Source organism: Periplaneta americana, chromosome 7 (genome assembly GCF_040183065.1).
Source record: "Periplaneta americana isolate PAMFEO1 chromosome 7, P.americana_PAMFEO1_priV1, whole genome shotgun sequence".
Taxonomy (NCBI): Eukaryota; Metazoa; Arthropoda; class Insecta; order Blattodea; family Blattidae; genus Periplaneta; species Periplaneta americana.
Genome location: NC_091123.1, coordinates 164,225,785 through 164,253,678, shown reverse-complemented (window position 1 = coordinate 164,253,678; position 27,894 = coordinate 164,225,785). Strand labels below are relative to the sequence as shown.

General features: G+C 36.7%; 1 protein-coding gene across 1 annotated transcript in view; it reads right to left on the bottom strand.

Moving 5' to 3' along the window:
• Nucleotides 1-480: 480 nt before the first annotated feature.
• Nucleotides 481-27,894, bottom strand: part of LOC138703677 (GTP-binding protein Rhes) — a 386,233-nt gene continuing 358,819 nt past the window's right edge. Inside the window, exon 4 of the mRNA XM_069831771.1 lies at nt 481-3,295. Within this exon, the coding sequence (XP_069687872.1) occupies nt 2,791-3,295 (505 nt within the window). The 3' untranslated portion in view covers nt 481-2,790. The remainder of the gene's footprint in view (nt 3,296-27,894) is intronic.

The following is a 27,894-nucleotide window of genomic DNA, read 5'->3' as shown; positions in this document are numbered from 1 at the left end:
GCCTGGTGATTAATGATTCGTTGCTCACTTTCGCTTTTTTTTCTGCCTTAAAGGAAAATATGTTACCATATTTTGAAACTGAAAACAGGAAGAATCAGTAACATTACAGTGGTCATTTTATATCAGCATTTTAAAACATTTTGGCTTTCAAGTTTCCCATTTTACTACGAATACTTTCTACGTTTCTAATGTAAAGTCTTGAACGAGGATCATTTCATAAATAAAGCACAAGTTGGCAGAACTATGAAGTGGATCATGTAACACCAATGAAAATTACGTAAGTTGCAGTTGAAGGATTGAGGAAGAAGCACCTGTGTTCGTTCCGTCCATAGCATACTCTGTGTTTAGGTAACGAGAGCTAGAAATGGAGCCTACACGTGTCTCGGGTACTGTGGCGATTGAAGATCAAAGATCGAATCTTTGTGTCTGCGCGACTCGCAGCTATAGAAACCACTCATTAACTCTCCCTCGCACCTCGCATCTCGCATCTCGCATGCGTTGGTTCAGAAAAACCAAAGCTTTAACAAACTGCGTTCAGCGCTTCGTAACCGAGGAGTGCGGGGTACTTGTCATGCTCCTCTTGGCCCTGAGTGCCACGAATTCACTTCAGCGTATTCCGAATCTCAACGGACCGGTGGACAACAATGACGTCACGCTGCAGCGAAATGAGAACAAAACTGCTGGAAGGTTCGATGGCTGTCATGGCGACTGTACAAGTTGTTGTCTGTACTACGCTAGCAAGATTTTGCGAAATTTCCGTACTGTCATCGCGTTCAAAGAAAAGAGAACATAAACAATTTATTTCTTGAACCAGTAGTAATAACTGATCCGATGACATGTTCGCTCATAAGCAAGGAAAGGAAGTTCATGCCCTAAAAACGTGAAGAATATTTATTCATTTATGCCGTAAAAATAGATAAATATGCTACAAAATATGCATTATCAGTCTGAGATTATTTTAACAGAATAATAAGGTATAGGTAACTTACGTTTAGTCTATGGATTTTGAAGTGCTTGCCTCATTGCTGAATGCTCCATTTACGCTGTTACAGTTCACAACTAAGCAGTGACGTATGTTTTCTGTTGTCATTCTTAGCCTGTTTTCTCTCAGCATAGCGAAAAACTTCGTTCTATGTCACAAGAAATAAGAAGGGCTTGCATAAAAGCTGTGAGCTGTTCTATAGAAAATTTTGTTGATTTCTGGGGTATTTTTCCTTCGAGAATATCTTGAATTTCTTTAAGTTGGTAATAGCCAGGTTTTTTTGGAAAGAGTATTTGCTGTTTTCTCGTTCATTTTATCTCCTACATTTCCTGGAACTGATGTTAAACTGGATATTGTTCTATCGAAATCTGCTAAAGACTGCAGTAGAGGAATACCAATTGCTAACTTTGAGAGGCTCCCTATGAGGGCGTCATCGTTACGTTCAAAATTTATAAACATACATTAGTCGTGTTTAAGAGGTTACGCACTTTTAAAAATGAGGGAAAGACAAATAAACATACATAATATGCAGTTTCCCTGCATAAATGTTAAAATATGATGCTTTTATAAATAAAGGCAAAATATGCACTTTTATGCATAATAAAAGTGATATCATTGTATTCAGAAATTTGTGATTCATGTAGATAATCTTTCAGCATATTCACACAACAAATAGATAGAGAACAAATATGCAAATGTAGGAACTTCCTTTCCCTACTCATAAGCCATTAACATATTGTTTTTACGTTGTGCTCATTACAAACAAAACAGCAGAACCAAAGCAGAACACACCGCCATGACACAACAGTGCACGATGTCATTAGTCTGCTAATTCCCGCCCTATACAAGAACCAATCAGATTCACTGATGGCGGCTGATGGAGACTGCCACTACCCCTGCAAGCTGATGGAAGAGGTGCGACACCGGTGGAGCATCAGTGACGTCATCGTTGAAATTCGGAACACCGTGATGCCATCAGATTGCTCAGCGCTGAGATTCGGAATACGCTCCTTGGCTGCCGTAAACTATTAAAAAAGAGTATTTTTGTACCATTTCATAAGCATTTATGTAATTTTTAACCTGCGAACATCCGAGTCTTACTCATGACAATGTAGCAATAAAGTGAAAATCACTTTCAGAATGAGCCGCGGGGGAGTGCAGCCACCTAGAGAAGTGCACTCCTTGTCCGCACCAGTGAGCGGAGGGCTGAGGCAGGTTACTGTATCACACACCGCCGCTCTTCTTCCGCAGGCACGCAGCCACCTAGAGAAGTGCACGCCTGGTCCGCACCAGTCAGAGGAGGGACTGAGGCAGGTTACTGTATCAACACCACCGCTCTTCTTCCGCAGGGACGCAGCCACCTTGAGAAATGCACGCCTGTTCCGCACCAGTCAGCGAGAGGCTGAGGCAGGTTACTGTATCACACACCACCGCTCTTCTTCCGCAGGGACGCAGCCACCTAGAGAAGTGCACGCCTGGTCCGCACCAGTGAGCGGAGGGGCTGAGGCAGGTTACTGTATCACACACCGCCGCTCTTCTTCCGCAGGGACGCAGCCACCCAGAGAAGTGCACTCCTGGTCCGCACCAGTGAGCGGAGGGGCTGAGGCAGGTTACTGTATCACACACCGCCGCTCTTCTTCCTCAGGGACGCAGCCACCTAGAGAAGTGCACGCCTGGTCCGCACCAGTCAGCGGAGGGGCTGAGGCAGGTTACTGTATCACACACCGCCGCTCTTCTTCCTCAGGGACGCAGCCACCTAGAGAAGTGCACGCCTGGTCCGCACCAGTGAGCGGAGGGGCTGAGGCAGGTTACTGAATGACACACCGCCGCTCTTCTTCCGCAGGCACCCCGATGACGGGGTTAGGACCACCTCGTCCCCTCCTCCTGCCTCGCACCAGTCCGCGCAGGCTGCCGAACACCCGACCTCCGCCCCCGGCGGCTCCGCCGTCCCCCACGGCGCCGCTGCCCAGAGAGGTCTTGGTCCGCATGATCATGAGGTCCGTCCTGATGCTGGGGCGCCGCACGTTGGGCGCCACCACCCCGCACGCGTCGCTCAGGCGTCGCTTGATGGACAGGCTGCACTTCTTGGACCGGTGGCTGGGGGTGGGAGGTGGCAGCGTGTAGGGGCTGCCGAAGTTGGGGTGCAGGCGCTTGTGATGATTGGGTGCCATCTCTAGCGGCAGCCCTGCCACCACGAAGAGCTCGTAGAAGAGGTCGTCGACCCGGATGTTGCGCTTGGCGGACGCCTCCACGAAGACGCAGCAATCGTCCTGCGTCTCCACGTACGACGACGCCTCATCCGGGGACACAGTCCTGCGGACACAGCAGACCGGCTTAGCAGTGGCTTCAGAAAAATGCAGAAGACAGAGGAGGGGCGCCAGGATTGTGTAGGACTGTGACAGAACCTGGAAGCTCAGAATAGGACAGAGCGAGGAAGGATAGTGCAGGACAGGACGGATCAAGGCAATACAGGATAGTAACAAATGGCTGGTCTCTACTTGTGATGAATCAACAAGGTTAAAGACATAATCAATCATCCCCTACCTAAAAGCCAAATTGGCTAGTCTCTTATATGAGACAACTCATTCTGCCTAAGGTATTCCGTGGTTTTCCTAAGGCGTTAAGACAAATGTCGGGATGAGCCATAAAAGAAATGGGCCACGGACCTATATGCCCTTCCCCATATTCCACCTTTTCTAACAATGTCCTAGTTCAGAACCTACAAATTGCCTATTTAATTTGCGAGATCACTCATTTAGTCGCAATGCGAAGGACAGGGAACCTTTCAATTTGCAGATTCAGAATTCACGGCGTCTCTGCTAGCGGTCTTCACCTGCCTCGTCATCGAACAACAGACGACAGAGTTTTCTCGATTCTTCCTGCACTGCGAAATGACACAGTTCATTTCAATGTGCAGATTTACACCAGCCATTTCTTCCTCATCCCGTCCCGTGATCACTTTGATCACATTTCCGTCCCCTCGCGTTTGTGGTACCTAAGAGGTTACGTCCATTTTTGTTTTTTTTCCCCTTCAAAATTTTTTTTCTAGAGCTCCTTCAGTAGAGCAGCGTAACCCGGAGTGAGACTAGTGGCCAACAGGCTTGGAGCTCACATATTTAGTTTCTTACAGCCCCGAACCCCTTGCAAGGACGCGTTTTGCGTACCTTTTAAATTTGTACTCCAAATTCTCCTCTTTCAATTCAATTCTATTCCCTTAGACCCATATTTATGTCCAACTTTTTATTCGTTAAATACATAAATAAATATATACATAAATAAATAAGCAAATAAACAAAGAAATAAATGAGCAAATAAAATACATAAATAAAGAAATAAATAAGTATATATATAATTAAAGAAGTAAATAAGTAAGTAACTAAGTAAGTAATTGAGTATGTAAATAAATGAATAAACAAACAAAAAACAAACAAATAAATAGGTAGGCAGACAGACATATACAGGCAAATAAATAGATAAATAAATAAATAAATAAATAATCTTGTATCATAATATCTTCAATTCATACACCACTAAATAAAATTAAACAAATAAGTCATCTTTTGTGCAAATGGAGATTTGCTCCCCAGGAGACTACACAAGTTAAAGTGCATTATACAAGTAGGTGTGCAACAAATGTTTTATTTGTGTATAAAATTATTTGCATGAAGAGTCCAATATTTAATTTTCATTTATCTCAAAACTTATTTTTATAACTTTTCTCCCTTTACACCATAGAAAATTTAGTTGAATAGGCTACGTTTTGAAATTATGTGTACCTACGTGTATTTAAACAGCAACTAGTAGGTCTATTTCTCCATTTTATTTTACGTAGAACTCTCGTTTCGACTTTTTGCATAATGCTAAAAATTAATTTGAACGATTAATTAGGGGTAACGTTTGATGGGAAAGTTGTTACGACTCATAACGCAGCTAGCTTCATTGCTCGTATAAATGTAGCAGATTGCTACAGAAGTCACATGTCTGGAGTCCGCCCGCTCCGTTCTTCTCAATTCTCGACACGTAATACGGCAGCAATTTGGCTCCTCGTTCGTCACAAATACGCTTCGCTCTATCGGCCACATCACGTATCTCATTTCACATCCTGCTTGTTTGGTGCGTACGCCTACTGTTTTAGTATTTCACTGCACCACACGACATGTCTAAACCAGCAGCTCACCAAATATAACGACGACGTTTTTTATGTTTGTGTACAACTTTATGTTATCGTTTCATTTCTTCCAAATCCAAATAGTTGCTAACCTATTGGGTAGAAAATTAATTATATTAAGTTAAATAAGAGTCCTAACCACTGTGGTGGACGAAGCCGTTGAGGTGCAATTAAAACGCTTCGAAGAAAGTACGGCTTGGGTTTGAATCCTGCCTCTGAAGTGCATGTTTTTCTCCCTGATAACAATGTGATGTTCTGTATCATTTGGACATACGGTCAGCAGGTTCCAGGATGATTGGTCCACTACATTTTAATCAAGTCCAAAGAAAAAAATGTCCATAATCACGTTATGTCCACAAGCGTTTTGTTCATTGAACATAAAGTCCATAGTCATGTAATCCACAAACAAATATGTCCACAAGAAATTTCGTCCATTACATTATATACAATGACTTTTACTTCCAATTAATTATAATGTCCGTAATACAACTTACATCACTAGATGTAATGGTGTAGAGCAGGCCTGCACAAGGTTTGCGCTCTCCGCGCCGGCTCACAGCTCATGAGCGGAATGCAGATATTAGCTGCGCTCTGTATAAGGGTGAACTAGAAGAAGGGATGATCTCGTACAAAAGATACACAAAAGGATGTACTGTTACGAATGTTTATGAAATGAATTCCCGTTCAGTGTTTGTAAAGCTATCTTGGACTATTATTAATTAATAAAGAAATATTTATTTTACAGAAATAATAGAAATTCTATAGCTACTTAAATGTACGATATCATTTTGTTATATTTTTATTTATTAGTACATCAAAACGAGGTTTTATGCTGTTGGCAGCTGAAAGGAACAGTAGCCTACTGATCGTAATGAAACATCAGTTACAGATGTTCGATGTCTGTCTTTATTAAAGTTGATTGTACAAAACAGTTGCTCACAAATATAAATGTTGATCCAAACATAGCAATCATTTTTACAAGCCTGTGTAGTCGTGGATATTATTGCTAATGTTTAGTCTTGTAAAACTCAACCAGGCTAGTAGTATTATTCAAACGATCTTTAGCCCTTAGGTCACATTGAAAATCAATAAGTTCGAGCTGTAAATAGTTAAATGTTAAATGTTATGTTGTACACAAAAGGATGTACTGTTACGAATGTTTATGAAATGAATTCCCGTTCAGTGTTTGTAAAACTATCTTGGACTATTATTAATTAATAAAGAAATATTTATTTTACAGAAATAATAGAAATTCTATAGCTACTTAAATGTACGATATCATTTTGTTATATTTTTATTTATTAGTACATCAAAACGAGGTTTTATGCAGTTGGCAGCTGAAAGGAACAGTAGCCTACTGATCGTAATGAAACATCAGTTACAGATGTTCGATGTCTGTCTTTATTAAAGTTGATTGTACAAAACAGTTGCTCACAAATATAAATGTTGATCCAAACATAGCAATCATTTTTACAAGCCTGTGTAGTCGTGGATATTATTGCTAATGTTTAGTCTTGTAAAACTCAACCAGGCTAGTAGTATTATTCAAACGATCTTTAGCCCTTAGGTCACATTGAAGATCAATAAGTTCGAGCTGTAAATAGTTAAATGTTAAATGTTATGTTGTACACAAAAGGATGTACTGTTACGAATGTTTATGAAATGAATTCCCGTTCAGTGTTTGTAAAACTATCTTGGACTATTATTAATTAATAAAGAAATATTTATTTTACAGAAATAATAGAAATTCTATAGCTACTTAAATGTACGATATCATTTTGTTATATTTTTATTTATTAGTACATCAAAACGAGGTTTTATGCTGTTGGCAGCTGAAAGGAACAGTAGCCTACTGATCGTAATGAAACATCAATTACAGGTGTTCGATGTCTGTCTTTATTAAAGTTGATTGTACAAAACAGTTGCTCACAAATATAAATGTTGATCCAAACATAGCAATCATTTTCACAGCCAGCCTGTGTAGTCGTGGATATTATTGCTAATGTTTAGTCTTGTAAAACTCAACCAGGCTAGTAGTATTATTCAAACGATCTTTAGCCCTTACGTCACATTGAAGATCAATAAGTTCGAGCTGTAAATCGTTAAATGTTAAATGTTATGTTCCGTCTTTTAGATTCCTCCATACTGTACTGTAGCGGTAGGTAAGCAACGTGAAACAGTTACTGAGAATAGGCCTACATACTGCACTCCACTAGATAGCTGAGTGGTCGTTTCCCTCTCCTCTACCTATAGCAAGTCTATGTCATTCTGATGTATCTTTCTCTCCGTTTCGGCGAGCGGTAAACACAGCTCTCCCGCTCCGAAAGAGCGCGCGCGCTCGTTGAGCGTTGAGCGCTGTTTGTGCAGGTATGGTGTAGAGGAATCAGAATTAGATTCATCATTATACATAGAAAGGACCTTCGTAAAAAGACGAGAGGTGTTGCCTCGCTTTCTTCCGCATGTATGGAATGTTTATAACCTAGTCTTGGATGGGACTCAAAGTACAATTAATACAATAGAAGGATGGCACTCCAAATTTAAAAAAAAAATGTGTAGTAACTCACCATGCTAACATATAGAAGTTCATCGAAAGCTTGCAGAAAGACCAAAATGACAATCAGTTATTAATAAATCAATAGGCCTAATGGTAGGTCATATGGCAAATACGTCATTCCATAAAGAAGTCCTATGTTTTAAATTCAAGACACATCGAGAAAATGGTGTGGAATTACCATGTATATAGAGAAAACTGTGACGTTAACAGATATCTTAGAGGCATTATCGGTTGAAACTGTATGCAGAAGAATTCCTTATGATGAAAATGATCATCATCGTCATCCTTCACGAATTAGGCCTCTGTAGACCTGTTTCGGCCCCATCTAGCAGTCTTCTTAAAGGTCTTCCTGGTCGACGATGTCCTCTAGGTTTATACTGCAACATAATTTTTGGGATTCTTGAATTTTCCATTCTTCTTACATGATCTAGCCAATTGAATTTGTATCTGCTGATTTTTTCTTCTACTGACTCTACTTCTAATTGTTCTAAAATTTCTTCATTCCTTTTTCGGTCTAAAAGAGTATATCCTGCTGTCCTGAAAAATTTCATTTCCGTTGCTTTGATTCTGTTCATGTCTTTTTTCTTTAATGTCCAAATCTCACTTCCGTATAAAAGGGAGGGTAATGCTAGTATATTATATATTTTTATTCTTGTAGATTTTGTACTAATTTAGCTTTTAATGTATTGTTTATTATTCCTAGAATTTATGTAAATTTGGTAATTTTCTTGTTCACATCTTTTTCATTTTGATAAGATATTTCATAACCCAGATAATTGAAATTTTGCACTTGTTCGAGGCATTGGTTATTGTGTATTATCTTACTTCTGACTGGGTCTTGTCCTAAAAATGCCATTACTTTTGATTTTTGTGCTGAAATTTCCATCCCAAAATCTTTTAATATTTTATTTAATGTATACAATCCTCTTTGTAAATTATCCTCTGAATTGGAAATTATGACTTGATCATCGGCATAGAGTAAGGTATTTAATGTTAGAGCACTGGTTATTTTGATTCCTGATGTGTAGATTTGGTTCCATTTTAAAATAATTTCATTTATATAGATATTAAATAAAGTTGGTGATAGTGGACAACCTTGTCGAACTCCATTATTAACTAATTTTCTTTGAAAATGATAATGAAGCAAATTAATGGTATTTTTATACAGTAATTGAATAAACACATGTTACAATTACACTTATTACGTAATATTAAGTCCACACCTGTGGAGTAACGGTTAGCGCGTTTGGCTGCGAAAGCAGGTGGCTCGGGTTCGATTCCCGGTCGGGGAAAGTAACCTGGTTGAGGTTTTTTCCGGGGTTTTCCCTTAACTCAATATGAACAAATGCTGGTTAACTTTCGGTGCTGGACCCCGGACTCATTTCACAGGCATTATCACCTTCATCTCATTCAGACGCTAAATAACCTAAGCTGTTGATAAAGCATCGTAAAATAACCTACTAAAATAAATAAAAAAAACGTAATATTAAAATTCTAAAATAATGTACATCTGGTTACCAGGAATAACTTGAGTGATTCTGAACGGTGGAAGACATGTCAGGTTTTAAGAAGAGGACGAACACTGCGATCTGTTACAAATCTGGAGAAGTTTGCTATGCTGACTCCTAAAAACTTTTTAAAGGCAAATCTGGCAATGCTAGATTTCATGGACACTAAGTTCCATGGTTTTTATAAGGACCTGTGTCAGTAAGAAAAACAAACAGTTTCTCATGCTTACAAATCAAATTGTTAGTGTTCTACCTTTTAATATTCACAAATCATCGTCTGTTTGTACCGTTTTCAAGGAAATTATACATGGCATTTACATCGTTGTCAGACTTTGATAATGTGGGAGCAAGTTACACTACATAATATTGTCAGTAATGGGTTGTTTCACATCTTAATATGTTTGCAGGGAACTTAATTGGATGTTGAGACACTTTACGTTGAAAAAATTAAATATAGTCTGGGTCAGCTTACTTCATATCCTAAGGGTGAAACCTAACCATTCTTTCCCCATTACTGCATATGCTAGTGGATTGTGGTGATTTTCTAGTTTGCAGGTTGAATTTTCTTTTGCCAAATTCGTTTCGAATTTCAATATTGACAAATGCTACAAATGGTAGTAATTTTGTAACTAGTATGTTGGCAGCTGAGACAAATATCGACAATATTTGTCGGTACTGGAGTTCCATAAAATTGAAATTGTACTAGATTTCTGAGTCTGTTACTGGAAACTAGTGAAATTTAAACATACCAATAATTAATTAATATCAGTATTAATATTAATACATAATAGTTATTTTATGTCTTGCGTTGTGGTTATAATTCAAGACTATAGCCAGATAAGTTTTCGGAGTTAGTACTAATAATAATTTCATGTGATCAAACAAAATACATTTGTGCGAGATCGTGCGTATTTGCTTGCTTTCCGCACAAAACCAATACGCGGTAAGTGTGAAATACCACATTTAGTATTCCCAACGTAACACACATAACAATTTCCCTATTCTTACCGCTTAAGCGTCATATTCATTTTACTGCTTTAGGCTTTTAACATATTATTTTTAAAGACGTTCAATATAGTAATAATTATAAATTGGAAACTTATCACTGCAATTTCACCTAAATTGCACTGTTAATTATTGTTTTTAAATATTTGCAAAAATTAAGTAAACTCTACAACTCCACTAAAGTTACTGCATTTCGTGATGCATGTAACATTAAGGAAGCCGTTTGTTTTAAGTTCGTATTTATAGACTGGGGGAAAAAAAGACAGACGTATATCACGGCCTGCTGGAGTATAGTAAACACAGAAAACATTTTATAGCAACAATGTTGAAGATAGATATATTTGTTTTCCAAAGTTGCCGTCATTGAACAGAAACCAAGATGGAGATTTCATTGCAACTAATTAGAAATTCCTCTTTCAGGTATGTAATAAACGATCTTCGCACAAAATAATGTACGATACACGAGCGGTATGTTTGTTTTCATGTTGTCGGAAATTAAAAAAGCTCAACTACGTTTCGCTTTTTCAATCTTTTCCTCGAACACGAAAACGTCAACATACCGCTCTTGTAACGCATATTACTATTTTAGGTTAGGTCTCGTAAGTCAATTGTTTAGTCAAACCAATGAATTTCGTATTGCCAGACAGAATACTAGACATGTTGATCCCTTTCTCGTATAGTTTGCCTTCGAAAATATGTTACAAATTATTGAATTATTTAGAATAAACGTCCAACATAAAGTACGGTAAGTAAATAAGTCATTTAGTACGAAGGATCGTGTGATACCTGGTAACAGTTGGCAACACTGACAAGACGGCGATATTTGCTTTTTAGGAACTGTTCTTATGTGACCCTCACTATAATAACTGAAAGTATACAGTTTTTTGTGTTTTCCCACACTTTGTCATTTTGGCACATATACTGTTTTCCTTGTCCAGTCCACAACTATGTGATGAATTACTTAGTTCCTAGTGTCTGGTAGACAACGATATGTAGCAACATAGCTGTAAGTAATTTTATAAATATATACTTTACATACGTACTGATTATTGTACGTAATTTGTTTGTAATATATAATGAGAAAGTTTGTGTGCCTCAATAACATCCATTTTTGAATGCGTTTGTATTTTGCCCTCAAGCAGACATCCCTCACCTTGTGATACGAACAAAGGCCGGAGATATTTTTTAAGCATGACATTTTGCTCGGCGCAGTTCGAAGTTGATCAATGACTGTGCTACAAACAAAATCATGAAAGACATCACAGGGAAGCTGGAGATGAAACAGGGTCTGTGTAGCGTGGTGATAAAAGCACGTGTACTTACAGAGACAAGACTAAAAGTGTGCAGTTTAAATTTAACAGAAGCGTTCGGCGGAAGAAATTACCTCCCCTTTCCGTTAAAAAAAACGTTGTAGTCACGTTACCTCTTTCACTACTATCACACGTTGTGCGATGACGCTAAACACACTATAGGGTAACACGTGACTTCCCTAATCCAATTAGCAATCGGCTCTATTAATTTACAAACATCCGACAGTCGACGATCTAGAGAGAAAAATATAAGATTTCGAAGTGAAGTAGTCTGTGTCATAGGGAAGCGCATACACTACTAGAGTCTCACTAATAAACAGTGTATAGTTTTTATAAGTGATTTATGGAAAGTTGGGACAGAAAATGTTACTATTAAATCGTGCATAAGCGACAGATGTACAGGGACATCATTTAATTTTACTAACATTTTTAATATTAACTTGCCTATACCTTTGGATCAACGCCGTTTGCTACCTCCTTCCACGACTGGAGTTCGATGATACTGGCGTAATATACAAACAAATCACTTTACTAGGTATAGGAGGGAAGAAAAGTAGTTCATACATTTACGTAAACTAGGAAAATTGCGCTTTTCATTTTCATCAGGTTTTTGTTTAACCAAAATACAGTACAGTATTAACAATGAGTGCTTTTACTCACGAACTGAGCTGTCCATGTGGACGTATTCATTATGCAGTGTATATTATACTGTCTATAGCAAATTAGCGTACACTACAGACGTGGACAAATTATTAGACTAAAACGTTTTCTTGGAAACATAATATAATTCGTCATATCAACTATCAGTATAATTCACAGAGTCTCTAGTTTTCTAAATAGGTTTGTTTACATCTTCTAGAATATTTTTCCAATTGTTAAGTATATTTTTTCTGGCTATGTTGGTACTACTGGTCTTTTAATTATATACTGCAGAAGATATTCTCCCATGGCCTGCAAGAAGACCGGACATGAACGAAATTGAAAATCTGTGATCCATACTGAAGAAGAAAGCGAACAAAAAGAGACTTACAACAAAACATGGACTCATTCAAGCACTGTTTGATATCTGGCTAAATGATGCAGATATTCAAAGAAAGTGTCGAACTTTGGTTTCCAGCATCTCTGACAAAATTAACGTGTTAATAAAGAATAAGGGAATGTTCACAAAATATTAGTAACCTCAAGACTCAATTTTCTGTTCATTATTTCTGTGTAAAATACATTTTTGTTTATTATTTCTACCGATAAATACAGCTTTGTTGCACATATAATTAATTTAGTATAATATTTTGTCCACGTCTGTATAGAGAATAAAGTTAAATTGAAAAATAATCATAATATGGATATTTAAACACATTTTTGAAAATGGTGGCCGTTCATTTCGATACAAGCTTCAGTTCTAATGTGCATATTATCGCACTACAGACTATTGTACCTAATCCCAATTACCAGGTTCGTACTTCGTACTAGTAACTCATGTTGAAATAATTCTGTACCCACTCTATAAAAGAGTACCTTACGTACGTACTGTAAATTCAATCTTCACTTCTGCCCGATCCGAAAAGATAAAATTATTCAGACATGCTATCTACTGTCCGACCAAGTGGTTATGTCGCAGTGTCGTAGAAAGGGAGGATATCACGTGACAGTTAATTACTTAACGAGGCCCTTTTATTTAAGTTATTTTAAACAATTGTATGGGTATAATATTACGTAGACGTCCAATTCCTAACAGAAATTAATGTTCTCAGAAAAGAGCTAAGACAGCCCAGCCACTAGCTGGCGAATAAAAGCTGGTGGGGGAAACCGAGATGCGACGTATGCAAATGGACGACAGTACCTGTGAGAAAATGATTCAATATTGAAAGCTCTTTCGTCACTAAAAAACGCGAAAATATTTTTGAAACATACTGGTTACTATGACTGTAAGGCTACTATGACTGTATATGCGGTCTTGGATCTGTGTGGAGGACGGTTGAACTTCATTAGTAGAAGGGATGGGAATGAAGTACATTAAAAAACTCAGGTACAATAAAAATTGAAGTGAAAATAAAATGATGTCCCTGTATAAGAAGCGTATAATCATACATGGCAACTGCCAGGGTTGGCCGAGTAAATTACCTGTATGTATTTTACGTGTAAAATATGTAATGTAGAAAACTGTTTTATACACGGAGTAATAAACTAACATTTATTGATTTTGACAATATAAACATAAATTACTTCATTCCTTTTAAGTCCTGGTAAGAAAAATGTCTCTTACAGCAGAAAAAAATTTTTTTTGTGTTTTATACTGTAGTTTTTACATAGATTATAACATTGTTCCCACTTACTTTCATTCACTCTAATACTTAGAAAAATAGCAATGCTTTGCTTACTTTCAGTTTGAATAATTTCGAGGGAAAAATTGTTCCGGGGCCGGGCATCGAACCCGGGACCTTTGGTTAAACGTAACGCTCTAGCTCAGTTGCCCGGCCCCGGAACAAATTTTCCCTCGAAATTATTCAAATCAACTTTACAGAGAGTTATACCTGAACGCTTGATTTGCATACTTTCAATTTGTTTGTTGGAAAAACCTCATAACATCCTAACTTACTTACTTACTTATGGCGTTTCAGGAACCCGGAGGTTCATTGTCGCCCTCACATAAGCCCTCCATCGGTCCCTATCCTGTGCAAGACTAATCCAGTCTCTATCATTATAACCCACCTCCCTTAAATCCATATTTTTTTGTAGGAGTTTATATATATTATAAAACACAACTAATAGTGGATAAACCGAACATTTAGCAATTAATATTACTTGTTAAATAGATTTTGACAATTAAAATAAAATTAATTAAACTAAAGCGTTTTTATTGATTTCTCGAGAGTTTTGATTTTGTCACTTGTGGGATTTTAAAAATAAACGATTCTAGTGATAAAGTTCTTTTTATATGTTACAGTTGAAAGAAAATATGATTTGAACATAATAACTCATTAAATATAATAATTTTATGTGGTTAATAATTAATCATCAAAGAGTTGAGAAGGATGACTGAATAAAGTTTTTATATGTCAGAACATTAATAAACTTATTTTTTCAATCTTCGCTTCCACTGACATTACTATCTTTGTTGGTCGTAGGCCATGTGTATAGTTCTGCGTAGAAACCTTTCACTTCATCCGGTATGAATTGCAAAGTCTTCTTGAAGTCTCCATCTTTTTAACATTAATTGGTACCCTCGAGTTAGAAGCTAGGTTTGTTGGCAGTTCAAACTGCAAATTTTCATCACAAACTGAACAAAGAAAGGCCAAAAATAAAAGTTTTTGGAGTTTTTTTACGTATTTTACACTTATTACGTTAATTACTCATTATTTACGCGTATTTTACTGTAATGTTAATAACCGTTCTTTAAGCGTAAAGTCCCAACCCTGGTAATTGCTTTGCACACACGAAACTCTCCGTTTAACCGTTGTACATAGAGGAAAAAATGGCCATCTCTCCAACTGCTGTCCGTATCGATTGTCATTTTATGATGATGGTTATTTCCTAACCACAGAACAAAACAAAATGCACAGAATAATTAGAATAATATTGCTGTAGCTGCACTCTTTGATCAAAATATAGCGTGGTAATCGATCAGGCTCAGTTGTACTATCGATATGTAGAGGGCACACTAGCGCACACTATCGGATGCAATAGAGAATCTCTGTTATTGCGTTACATGTCGTAATAAAATAATGATGAAACTATGACGTAGCTGTTATACACGACATAGGGTAAATTAGGGTCTGTTGGACAGTCGGGCATGTTGGACACTTTGTACTTTAACGTGTTACCTCGCCACATTTGGGCACCACATTCTGCTAGAATGTCAATGACGGAAGTAGCCACGAGTAAATGATTGTTGCCAGTTTACCGTATCCAAGCTCTCGATTCACTGGCGGCACCAACCATAAAAAATGGCATTATTTATTTATTTATTTATTTATTTATTGGAATGGGATGGGTGTGGGAGAAAGGAGAGAATAACAGGAGGAATGTATGGCGTAATGTGAAGATGCGTTTAATTGATATTGAGAGGCAAGAGATTGAGCTCCAATGTTCGGAAAGGTCATCACTACATTTACAATCAGAGCTCATGATTAACTGGGGGAGGTGTGACTACATAAACTCTTGTAACAAGGACAGCAGAGCAGGTTTAGCGTGGCTAAGATTGGGGGCACGGAAGGGTAATAAAATTGTCAACGAAGAAGGGGAGCGTCTTTGTCCGCTTTGCAAAGAAAAGGGCTCCTATAAACATATTTTATTACAGTGTGTCGAATTGGAACATGTACGGAGAAAATATCTACCACTCTCGATGCTAAGTCAGGATAGGAGTTCGCTTGCATGCCTTGACCTCATGGGGAATAGAAACAAAATATTGGCTTGTTCCTCTTGAAGACGAGAAAGATTAGAACTTCAGCTGTTGACGTTTGTGACACGAACTGAGGAAGGGATAATAGTATATGCCCAACTGTACACTTTTATGTCTTTTAGGTTAGGATATATTATATAATGTGTTTTATTGTGCCATTTCCATTTTAATGTGTGTGTTCTTTTAAAGAGTAGTTGGATATAATCATAGGTGGGGGGGAGGGAACCTACAAAGGGGGACTTGTTTTGGGTACAAAGCACGTACGGTCAGAAGATCCGTGCATTGGATTTTAGAGAAAATTATGATAATATAAAGTCTGTATGTATAATATTACTCAATAAATCTTTCTGTCTGTCCGTCTGTCCGTCCGTCCGTCCATCCCACAGTGTGCAGTATTCCCAATCTAGCTGGACAAAATTAATTTCTCACTTTCCTTTGGTCAGATTTGGATGAAACTTTATATTCAAGTTTATATCAACCATAGAAATATGTGTTTCAATTTTGATTTAAATCGGGTGATTAAATCAACGCTTTCACATAAGGGTGGGAACGATATATTTGTTTTTAACGAACATATTAGACTGAAAATAAGTTCTTGGTATGAAATATTTGTCCAATGTAGAATTTAATGTTTAATGGGAAAATGATATTTATAAATTCCCTTAAATAAGAGTGAAAATATTATTTTCTTTTCCACAGGACACATTGTAGGCCTAATTAAAATTAATATGTGTATTAAATATTGAAATATTTGAAGTGTTGTAACAGGACAGAATATATTTTGAACCACTTCAGTTAAAGAAATAATTGATTTTAATTTATTTATTTATTTTGACCCAATGCCAGGAACATTAATATTTGAATTGAATATTTAACTGAAAGTTAATTTACATATTATAACATTATTCTCAGTTTCATAATTTCTTGTAGTGAATTATCTAAGTTTTACTTCACTCAAAGTGATATGGCAAAATAAATAATACACTTTATAACACAAATTTACGAAATGATTTGAATTTACAACAATTTCTTTAAACAAAAGATTTGTTTTAAATCGGTCATATTATTTTTTGCCGTAATGAAGAGTGTATATACAACTGAGGCAATAGATCTGCTGTTATTTGTCTAGAATAAAAATTATAACATTAATAAAAATATAGGCTAATTTACAGGCGTGCTTTATTCACTATTCGTTTCACTGGAAATATCGCCAGATGCTTCTGACGTTGCCGAGTTGCTTACTAGTGGACTGGGCAATAGCAGATTAAGCACTTGTAGTGATAAGCTCCCACTTTTCTTCACGGGCAGTTTTCTTAATGAAGAAATGAGGGGATCAGATGACACCAGCAACATTGATAAAAGATCTTGATTTGTAGATATTCTTGACTTCTTTCTGGTATGTCCTTCCCTAAACTTCCTCAAATCTTTGTTCCTTGCTTCTTGTGCCTCTTCAGAATGTTGTCCAATAGGTAATATGCAAGATTTTATTATTTCTGTGCTGTAAACTAAAATTTTGTGAACTGTTACCGGCATGAAATATCAGGAACATAATTCCATGTAGAGTGTTTTTGTTTCTGCTGTGTATAATCTGAATGCTTCTAAATTTATATCGTAACCACTTCTATTGTTTCCAAAATCACACAGAATCGTCACATAAGTTCTTCATTAATTCCAGTAATATCACTACTTTGTTTTGAATTTCTGAAGAATCTTCTTGCAGTATTACCACCATTACTGGTGCCACTACCTGGTTGAGGTTTGTCAAGTATGGGGCCCATATCAGTTCTGAATTTTTCTTGTATTACTTTTTTCCTTTCGGTACATACGGATTTGTCCACCGTTTATTGAGGTTGGATAAACATGTATCCAATGTATTTTTAATCTGAACTTCAATGTCATGTGAACAATTTTGTAGGCCTAAAACACTCACACAATGATTAAAAATTTCCTCATTTCGTGATTCTTTACTGCTTAGCCAAAGGTGGAATAGCTGCCGCCGCGTTACCGTGTGCGCCGCCACTGAAAACAATTAATTGCTGATAAATACGCAAGAACGCGCAAACTTTGAAACAAGGATTCAACGCTCTAAATGTTGTTTTATTAAATGCTAAAAGAATTGTCGTAACCGGACGTGACCGGAGATACTAAAACTCCAATTATACAGAATGTTTAAAAAATACGGGGCATAATTTCAGGTATGTATTTCCCACATGTAGACAATCAAAATAGTTCATTACAACATGTGTCCGGAAATGCTTCATTTCCGAGTTATGGCCTTCACAACATTGAAATTCACCGGAACGTTCTTCTTTCCGCAGGTCGTTGTCATTACAGAAGATGTTCAAAATGTCCACCTCCTGCTTGAATACAGACCTCACATCGATGTCTCATTGACCTGCGAACACGATCCCAAACTCCAGGAGTATTGCGTATGTCCTCAGAACTTGCCACAATTCGATTCCGAAGGGATTCCAAATCAGGCACCGGAGACGAATAAACCAATGATTTTAAATGGCCCCACAAGTGGAAATCGAGAGGGTTCAGATCAGGTGAGCGTGAAGGCCAAGCAATTGGGCCACCTCTACCTATCCATCGATCAGGAAACCTTCGATCCAAGTACCGGCGAGCCGTACGACTGAAGTGTGCAGGAGCGCCATCATGCAAGAAGTGAATGTGTTGACGACTGATCAGTGGAGTGTCTTCTAAAACATGAGGTATGGTTCCGGTGAATTTCATGTTGTGAAGGCCATAACTCGGAAATAAAGCATTTTCGGACACATGTTGTAATGAACTATTTTGATTGTCTACATGTGGGAAATACATACCTGAAATTATGCCCCGTATTTTTTAAACACCCTGTATTTGGAGAACTTGAAAAAATATATTTTTTCAATTGTAATATTTAAACCCTATTGTAAGAATAATAATAATTTACAAACTAAAAATTGAGGTATCATTAGTAAGAACATACCTGTCTGAACAGATTCCATGTCTCAGAATACAAATAATAACTATCAGCTGGCACTTTTTCGCCCACACAGTAAGCTACTCTGCCTACGACTGAACCGGAGCGAAAAATGCAAGGAAGAACTCAGTGTTCCCACCCTTCTAAAAATAGCTTGCTCCTGATAAAACAGTAAAAGCTATCCGTCACAACATTCTCCAAACATTAAAGAACATGAATTCATATTCATCTATGCCAAACTAAACGAGTCGAAATTTGATTTTTGTCCACCTAGATTGGGAAAATTGTACACTGTGCGTCCGTCTATCTATCTATCTACCTGCCTGCCTGCCTGCCTGCCTGCCTGCCTGCCTGCCTGCCTGCCTGCCTGCCTGCCTGCCTGCCTATCTATCTATCTATCTATCTATCTATCTATCTATCTATCTATCTATCTGTCTGTCTGTCTGTCTGTCTGTCTGTCTGTCTGTCTGTCTGTCTGTCTGTCTGTCTGTCTGTCTGTCTGTCTGTCTGTCTGTCTGTCTGTCTGTCTGTCTGTCTGTCTGTCTGTCTGTCTGTCTGTCTGTCTGTCTGTCTGTCTGTCTGTCTGTCTGTCTGTCTGTCTGTCTGTCTGTCTGTCTGTCTGTCTGTCTGTCTGTCTGTCTGTCTGTCTGTCTGTCTGTCTGTCTGTCTGTCTGTCTGTCTGTCTGTCTGTCTGTCTGTCTGTCTGTCTGTCTGTCTGTCTGTCTGTCTGTCTGTCTGTCTGTCTGTCTGTCTGTCTGTCTGTCTGTCTGTCTGTCTGTCTGTCTGTCTGTCTGTCTGTCTGTCTGTCTGTCTGTCTGTCTGTCTGTCTGTCTGTCTGTCTGTCTGTCTGTCTGTCTGTCTGTCTGTCTGTCTGTCTGTCTGTCTGTCTGTCTGTCTGTCTGTCTGTCTGTCTGTCTGTCTGTCTGTCTGTCTGTCTGTCTGTCTGTCTGTCTGTCTGTCTGTCTGTCTGTCTGTCTGTCTGTCTGTCTGTCTGTCTGTCTGTCTGTCTGTCTGTCTGTCTGTCTGTCTGTCTGTCTGTCTGTCTGTCTGTCTGTCTGTCTGTCTGTCTGTCTGTCTGTCTGTCTGTCTGTCTGTCTGTCTGTCTATCTATCTATCTATCTATCTATCTATCTATCTATCTATCTATCTATCTATCTATCTATCTATCTATCTATCTATCTATCTATCTATCTATCTATCTATCTATCTATCTATCTATCTATCTATCTATCTATCTATCTATCTATCTATCTATCTATCTATCTATCTATCTATCTATCTATCTATCTATCTATCTATCTATCTATCTATCTATCTATCTATCTATCTATCTATCTATCTATCTATCTATCTATCTATCTATCTATCTATCTATCTATCTATCTATCTATCTATCTATCTATCTATCTATCTATCTATCTATCTATCTATCTATCTATCTATCTATCTATCTATCTATCTATCTATCTATCTATCTATCTATCTATCTATCTATCTATCTATCTATCTATCTATCTATCTATCTATCTATCTATCTATCTATCTATCTATCTATCTATCTATCTATCTATCTATCTATCTATCTATCTAACGTGGTAGATATAGGACCATCAGGCCTATTCTTCCCCTCTACTGTTATCTCATAAATGGTTAATTTGCGGGCCCATGTTTACTGAAACTTTTTTTGACTTTCTTCGTTTTTACTTCTCATTCCTAAATTTTTGGCCATCATTTTTAAACAGCCTGTGTAATGACTGAATAACTTAAAGAGCAGACGTTTTCTGATAAGATGAGCGTGTCTTGACATCATTGTGCGTGCGTGGCGGAGTGATACATTGACTTTCTATGGCGAATGGGTGCTCGTAGCTTCTATGCTGAAATGAATATGGCTTTCAGAAGCGCCATCGTCTGTAAGAACACAGCATCTGACCCGAGGCACAACGGATTAACGTGCCGGCTGGAGTTGGCAATTACCTGCGGTATCAGCCATCTCCCAACTTTGTAGCATGCGTGGTATAACGGTCGTCAATTTTATCTATAACAAACTTACGATAGTAATGGGATACTATGATTGTCACTTGTTCATATAACAATGCATCCATTAATGAAGATTTAAACGCTGATACGTCACTTAAACTAGTTTATCAGACATTATAGACATATTCTCGCCTGCAGCTGCTACAACGCCATTTCGTGTTTACATTATCTCAAACAGATAATATCTTATTCTCCTGTGACCCATATTTCCAATCGTGTAATGAATAATTCATTATGAGGCTGTCATTTTCAGACGAGGAAGACATTTGTTGCTATTTTGTTGTGGGTATTAGACAAAGACTGAAGAGTAAGTGAGAAAAATTCCGTTTATAGGTCTATAAGTTCATTTTTGTACTGTACTAGGAAGCCGATTTTTTTTCTTCTTTTTGCTGAATTCACTTTCCTCAGAAGTAGAGTGAAAAAAATGTTAAATATTTCTAATACTTTTCTAGTTTTCTTTAGTAGGTTATTTAACGACGCTGTATCAACAAATAGGTTATTTAGCAGTCATGTCAATTGATGCCCATAGCAGCAAGCGCGCGCTTTAGAGCTCAGGAGAGCCTGAGCGCTTTACAGCGGAAAGGAAAGAGACAGACGAAAGAGGTAGTATATGCCGCTTGGTCGAGCTATATTCAGGGATGGCCAGCATTGATTCAATGGATAAAGGCAAGAGAACTTATTAAAGCTGTATCCATGGTAATTTTTAGATTTGCCTGAGAAGTATAAGTGCATTATAAGAATATTAGTTTTAATTTTAATGCTCATTTTTCACAAATTTGATTTTTTTTATTCAAAAGAAATATTTCTCAACTTTTTAATAGAAAAGTTAAATTTTCACATATAGGCCTATTTATATAGTAGCCTTACAGAATGTTTTCGTAAATCTAATAAACAGTAAATAAGTATTACTGAAGATAGTGTATTGAAAATTTTGAAAATATTCGCATGGAAAATGTTTGTAAGGAAATTAATTAACAAAGCAACTACTGTTACATCATAAGCAAAAGATACGTGCCTATATGTTGTAAAAATGTCAGCTCTATAGCTTCAGCATATTTCGAAAAAATAATTTAATATTCTGATGATAGGAAGTTGCTCACCAATGTCACTTTAAAAAGCATAATGCGATAAGAATTTTGTTATGGAATATTAGTTACACTTAAAACATATACAGCACCTAGGTAACTTTGCTTTGCACTGTAATATTGCTTTGATTAGTTTATTGATTACTTTTATAAGGCTAAAGGTACCATCAATATCAATTCCAACTTATCATGTCATACTCAGTCTCTTTTTTTGGGGATATCACTTTCTTTATGAATGATGTGTTTCACTCATTTAGTACAGTATAGTTGTACTACTATGGAATTTATGTCAATATTCCTTCTTAACTCTTTATTATGTTATTAACATTTAAAACACAACTGCAATATTAAGAAATTGGTATTAGTACTTTTGTTTTACAGACAACATAGGCTAGATAATATCAAACAGAACGAAGCCATATAAAAATAACGACATAAAATTTCACGTTCCGTTTGAAGTTTGTGCACCACTGTTTTCTTAATCCAAAAGGCTGCTTATTCATATACACAACCCTTCCTCTTTCCATACTTAGCGCTTGATGCCCGCGCACGACGTCAAGGTCAGAAAAATGCGCTTGCTTTGACATCACTGTTATTTAGCGTCGATGAGATTGATGATAGCGAGATGAGGCCGAGGATTCGCCATAGATTACCTGGCATTCACTTTGTGGTTGGGTAAAACCTCGGAAAAAACCAACCAGGTAATCAGCCCAGAAGGGGACCGAACCCGCGCCCGAGCGCAACTTCAGACCGGCAGGCCTTAACCGACTGAGGCACGCCGGTGGCTTCTTTTCTAGTTATGACCTAAAATATGAGACAGTCAATTGATTGGGCCGTTTAAATATGGACAAAACTTTTCATTTTCAATAAATTTGTCGCTCATTTTCCGTTTCCCAAATCCGTTTTCCTCATTACTTCCACAGTTTTCAGATAAATTATGAAATTTTGCATACAAGTATATTTCATACTGGAGAACAAACCTTTCCTTTAACACTATTATATATTTCAAGTTCTTTTTTTATGAATAATGTTTTTTGTAAAAATAATTAAATTTTACAGTTCGTGGAAAATAAAAGCCGAAAAATATCTTATTTATATATTTCAACTGATAATGACAAGATTTATTGACATACTCATTATGAATAAAATAGGGAAGAAAGTAATCAAAATTATATAAGATCTCAACGATCTCCCTGCACAAATTGTACTCCCGATTTAAAAGTATAACTACCCTTAAACTGTTTATGAATCTATAAGTATTGTTTTATGATGTATAATATTAACAAATGTATTTTTTTACCTTTTACTTCTGTCGACTATATTCATGTTTTTATTGAATATCACTGACTTCTGTCTGATTGTCAATTTATATTAAAAGTGTATTTTTCTCTCTTTTTCTCATTCTACTTTTTGCTCTTGTGTGTTATTTATTGGTTTGAATTAAGTTACTTACTGTATTTAGTAAACTGTACTTGTAAATTTTATGTTATATTATTGACTAAGACCACACCGTACACGAGCCTGGCTCTTACGGTAGCGGCTAGAAACATTTTTGTTTTATAAATTTAATTTGTACTCACTACCTAGCTAGATAAATAAAAAAAAAGTAAATCACTATACGAAATTATAGCAAAAAATTAATTCAGGATATGTAGAAATTAAATTTTTAATTTTACTAAATTTATACGATCAAAATTGTATAAAATCTTTCTTCTTGAAGTCCACACCTGTGGAGTAACGGTTAGCGCGTCTGGCCGCGAAACCAGGCGGCCCGGGGTCGATTCCCGGTCGGGGAAAGTTACCTGGTTGAAGTTTTTCCGGAGTTTTCCCTCAACCCAATATGAGCAAATACTGGGTAATTTCGGTGCTGGACCCCGGACTCATTTCACCGGCATTATCACGTTCATCTCACTCAGACGCTAAATAACCTAAGATGTTGATAAACCGTCGTAAAATAACCTACTAAAATAAAATAAAAAATTTCTTCTTGAAATATCTCAAACAATAACCCTTGGAATTAATGACATTACTTACGATCGTTTATAATACTCCCTTTGTTCCAAAATATGTTATAGAAAGATGTCACTTATTCCGTTCCAAAATATGGTATACATTTGTTGAAGTTCTCAGTAATATAATGTAACTTTATACTCGACCATGCCGAAATGTAGTAATTAATACACCTGGTAGCAGCCCTTTAATAGACCTCATTAAAGTACACCTATTCATTAAAGTTCAGGTTTTCCACCAACCAGAAAACACCATTGTAGCAATATGAAAGCGCAAGTATCGATTATTCTCGGATATGCAATCGAAAGACAACTAGCGAAACGTCACGGAGGCTGGAAATCCAATACTGTCGCAGAAGGTTATGTTCTCTTACTATAATAATTAGCGTTAATTGTAAATAATATTCAAATAAATTCAATTTGTCATCTCGTTTTTCAATGTCTAAATCAATTTCCAGGTTATATCAAGATTAATGTTCATTTTACTCTCTAGATTATATCAAGGTCAATGACATTTGTTCCTCGGAAAAAATCAATACTTTCGCGTCTGCGCACATCTCACAATTTACGAGATATTACACAAGGTCACTTCCGCTCCCTAGTCAGATAAGAATAATATGAATACCTATGAATAATTTCAAGTTAGAAATATGGTCGAGCATAAAAAGTCGTATGAAACTTGCCTATAATGGTAATTAAGACGCTCGTATGAAAATTATGAAACTCCCTTGCGCTCGTGTCATAAACATACTCGCATCTTAATTAGTATCATTATAGGCTCGTTGCATAATGTACTATTAATACTATTAATACTTATTTGTTTCATAAATTAACATGAGCAAAACTAGTAAATAAAGTAAATAAAGTGTGTGATATCAAGTTAATAAAATAAAAGAAAACATTGTTTTAAGAGAGATAAATTAACATAAAAACTGCAATAAATTACAACCCGTTTTTATACGACTGTTTTGCCTTAGATGTTCTATTCAAAATCGACTTGGTCGTTGTCACGTTTTCTGCAACAGGAACAACACAGCAGGTGCCCATTTGATTTCTGTTCATAATGAACTATTTAAATATTATAGTTTGATGCACTACAGAAGACTAGAAACATTCACAACTGCACTGTCTGATAGTTCCTTCACTACTGAACAGAATACCACACCGCGAAACATTTCGTGCGCGCATGCGCAATAATCAAACTTGTTTTGTTTGTTACTATACCATATTATTTTGGAACGGAGGGAGTAATTATTTTATACAGCAGAAACGTTGCTGGATACATATTATCACAACGTCTTAAGTAAGGGACAGCATTACAATAAAAATATTTTCCAGCAAATTTTGAGAAATTCACTATTTTGTGTTATTTCCTCAAACATGAATTGTTTACTACAATTCATTCATGTGAGCCATTTCTGGATAAATAGACTCGAAGATACTACATATGGGCTATTCCATATGAAATCGATCAGTAAAAAACCTCGCATTTTTTATACTCTAATTTTTTCCCTATTTATACAAGGTGCTGAGGAGAGTGCATTTTCAAAAATATACTATCGAAAGTCAAACGGTTTTTGTATTGTTGAGCGACAAATTTAGCTATTTTATAAAAACAAGCCTCTTTCAGCGCTCAGAACTCTGGAACCATTTACTGCAGAACATTGAACGAGAGCTCATTTTGAAGCTGACATTTGGTAGGTGATGATAAGAAGTAATCCCTATTTTTATTGAATACAGAGAGACAGATAATCTGATTTTACTTACTTTTAGGCTTTTTGCCCATTTGTAAAAATGTAAAAAAATATTGAGAATGAACCTTGTATTATTAAGAGGGATTCGGCATTGTTTGCTTAGTGGCTCGGCAATAAGTTTCGGGGGTAGTAAATAAATTATTTTCACACGCCTAGACTTGAAAGGCGCAACGCAGCACACACTGGCCGAGAGATGAAGATAAGCGAGCATTGGGCGTCATTTTACTCCTGTGTTTATGAAAACCTGTGATAAAGATTGCCCAGCTATGCGCTACTAGACAAAACATCACGTGTTTATGTCTCCTGGCCTTGCTTGCCCAGGCTAGCTCCCGCCTCACAGTCAGCTGGTTAGCTCACGCGCGTACTATTTATTTTCTTTATTTGATTTTTCAGTACTTTCTTACTAACGTTGCACCAGTAAAAAAAAAGTGTTTATTTGTACTTTCAATGCGGATCTAACCATATATTTTAAAAATATTTTTTCGTGGGCAAAGGTGTCTTAATTAAGAAAAATCTAAATTTCTCCATTTCCATAAAAAGTAAGGAAAACTGTTTACATGTCAATATAAACTTTAACTTTTCAGCATCAAAATAAACCATGATTTTGATCATTGGGTGAAAGGGTTTCGGAGCCACAACAGTTTAAAGTTGCTAATTTCATGAAAATACGATAAATTAAAATATTTTTAATTTAAACACTATGAAGTTCTGGTGCCTCAAACTTTGCACAAAGCATTGTATCATAGTTGTCTACGGACAGAAAAAGTTTCATTGTATTTAAAAATTGTAAGGTCAATTTTCTCTATATTTCGGTCGATTTGAGATGGAACAGCCCATATTTATTAAATAGTCAAATAATTGATTTAGGAGAAATCTCTGTAAAGAGACAGACAGACGGTATGTAAAAAAAAAACTCTCGTGGGGGAGATTTCTTAAGAACTGCATATCCGTGTAAATCTCTATATCAATTATTTACTGTACAACTGAATACTTTCCTTCTAATACTTTGCGAAGAATGAAATACGCTCATATTAACGACCATATTTCAAATTTGTTTCATGGGCTTAAATTAGGTTTGAACTCGTAACCTTCTCTACACTGACAGTAATTTCTCGCCATCAATTAGCTCCAGCCGTCGGTAAACGCAGTACGTGAGAAATATTACAGATCGCCGTGACTACGTCGTTAAGGAGGGTTTCTTACCCCCTGACATTTCAGATATCTGAAAGAAATGAAACTAATTTATTGTATGTTCCCAGAGAAAGCTGAAAGACAGAATCGAGTGGGAAGATGTTGACGCTTTTAGGAATTGATGAAAGAAATCACATGAGAGCTTTTAACTGTGAGTTAAAATGTTATATCGTATCCAAGTTAATGTTGAAGAGATTCTGTAACTGTCGTTACATTAAATTTATGCATAAAAGAACAACAGTAATAATTAATAAAAATAATTGTAACATTTTGTAACTAATAGATGAACAGCTACCAACACGACTTAGTCCACACCTGTGGAGTAACGATCATCGCGTCTGGCCGCAAAACCATGTGGCCCGGGTTCGAATCCCGGTCGGGACAAGTTATCTGGTTGAGGTTTATTCCGGGGTTTTCCCTCAACCCAATACGAGCAAATGCTGGGTAACTTTCGGTGCTGGACCCCGGACTCATTTCACCGGCATTATCACCTTCATTTCATTCAGACACTAAATAACTTAGATGTTGATACAGCGTCGTAAAATAACCCAATAAAATAAAAAAACACGAGTTAGACGATGCCAGAATATTTTGTGATCTTTCATACGTGTACACTAGAGAGTGAATCTATATATTAAATTGAAGAGTCTACTGCAAGAATGATAGATGTCATTTGGAATACATTTTTCAGTAGAAGCAATTGAAAGTTTGAAATGCTTAGCGCTCAAAGCGTAACTGTGATTTTCCGATCATTACTGGACAATGACTATCAGTGTTGATGTCATATAACTCTCTATGTACATTCTAAGGGCCGTATTCATAGACATTATTAGGGCGGGTTTCCGGTGGATGATCAGCGTTTTTCGTATTCATAAACCAGTGTTAGCGATAGGATATGATTTGAATTCTGTACTAGTAACCAGTGGA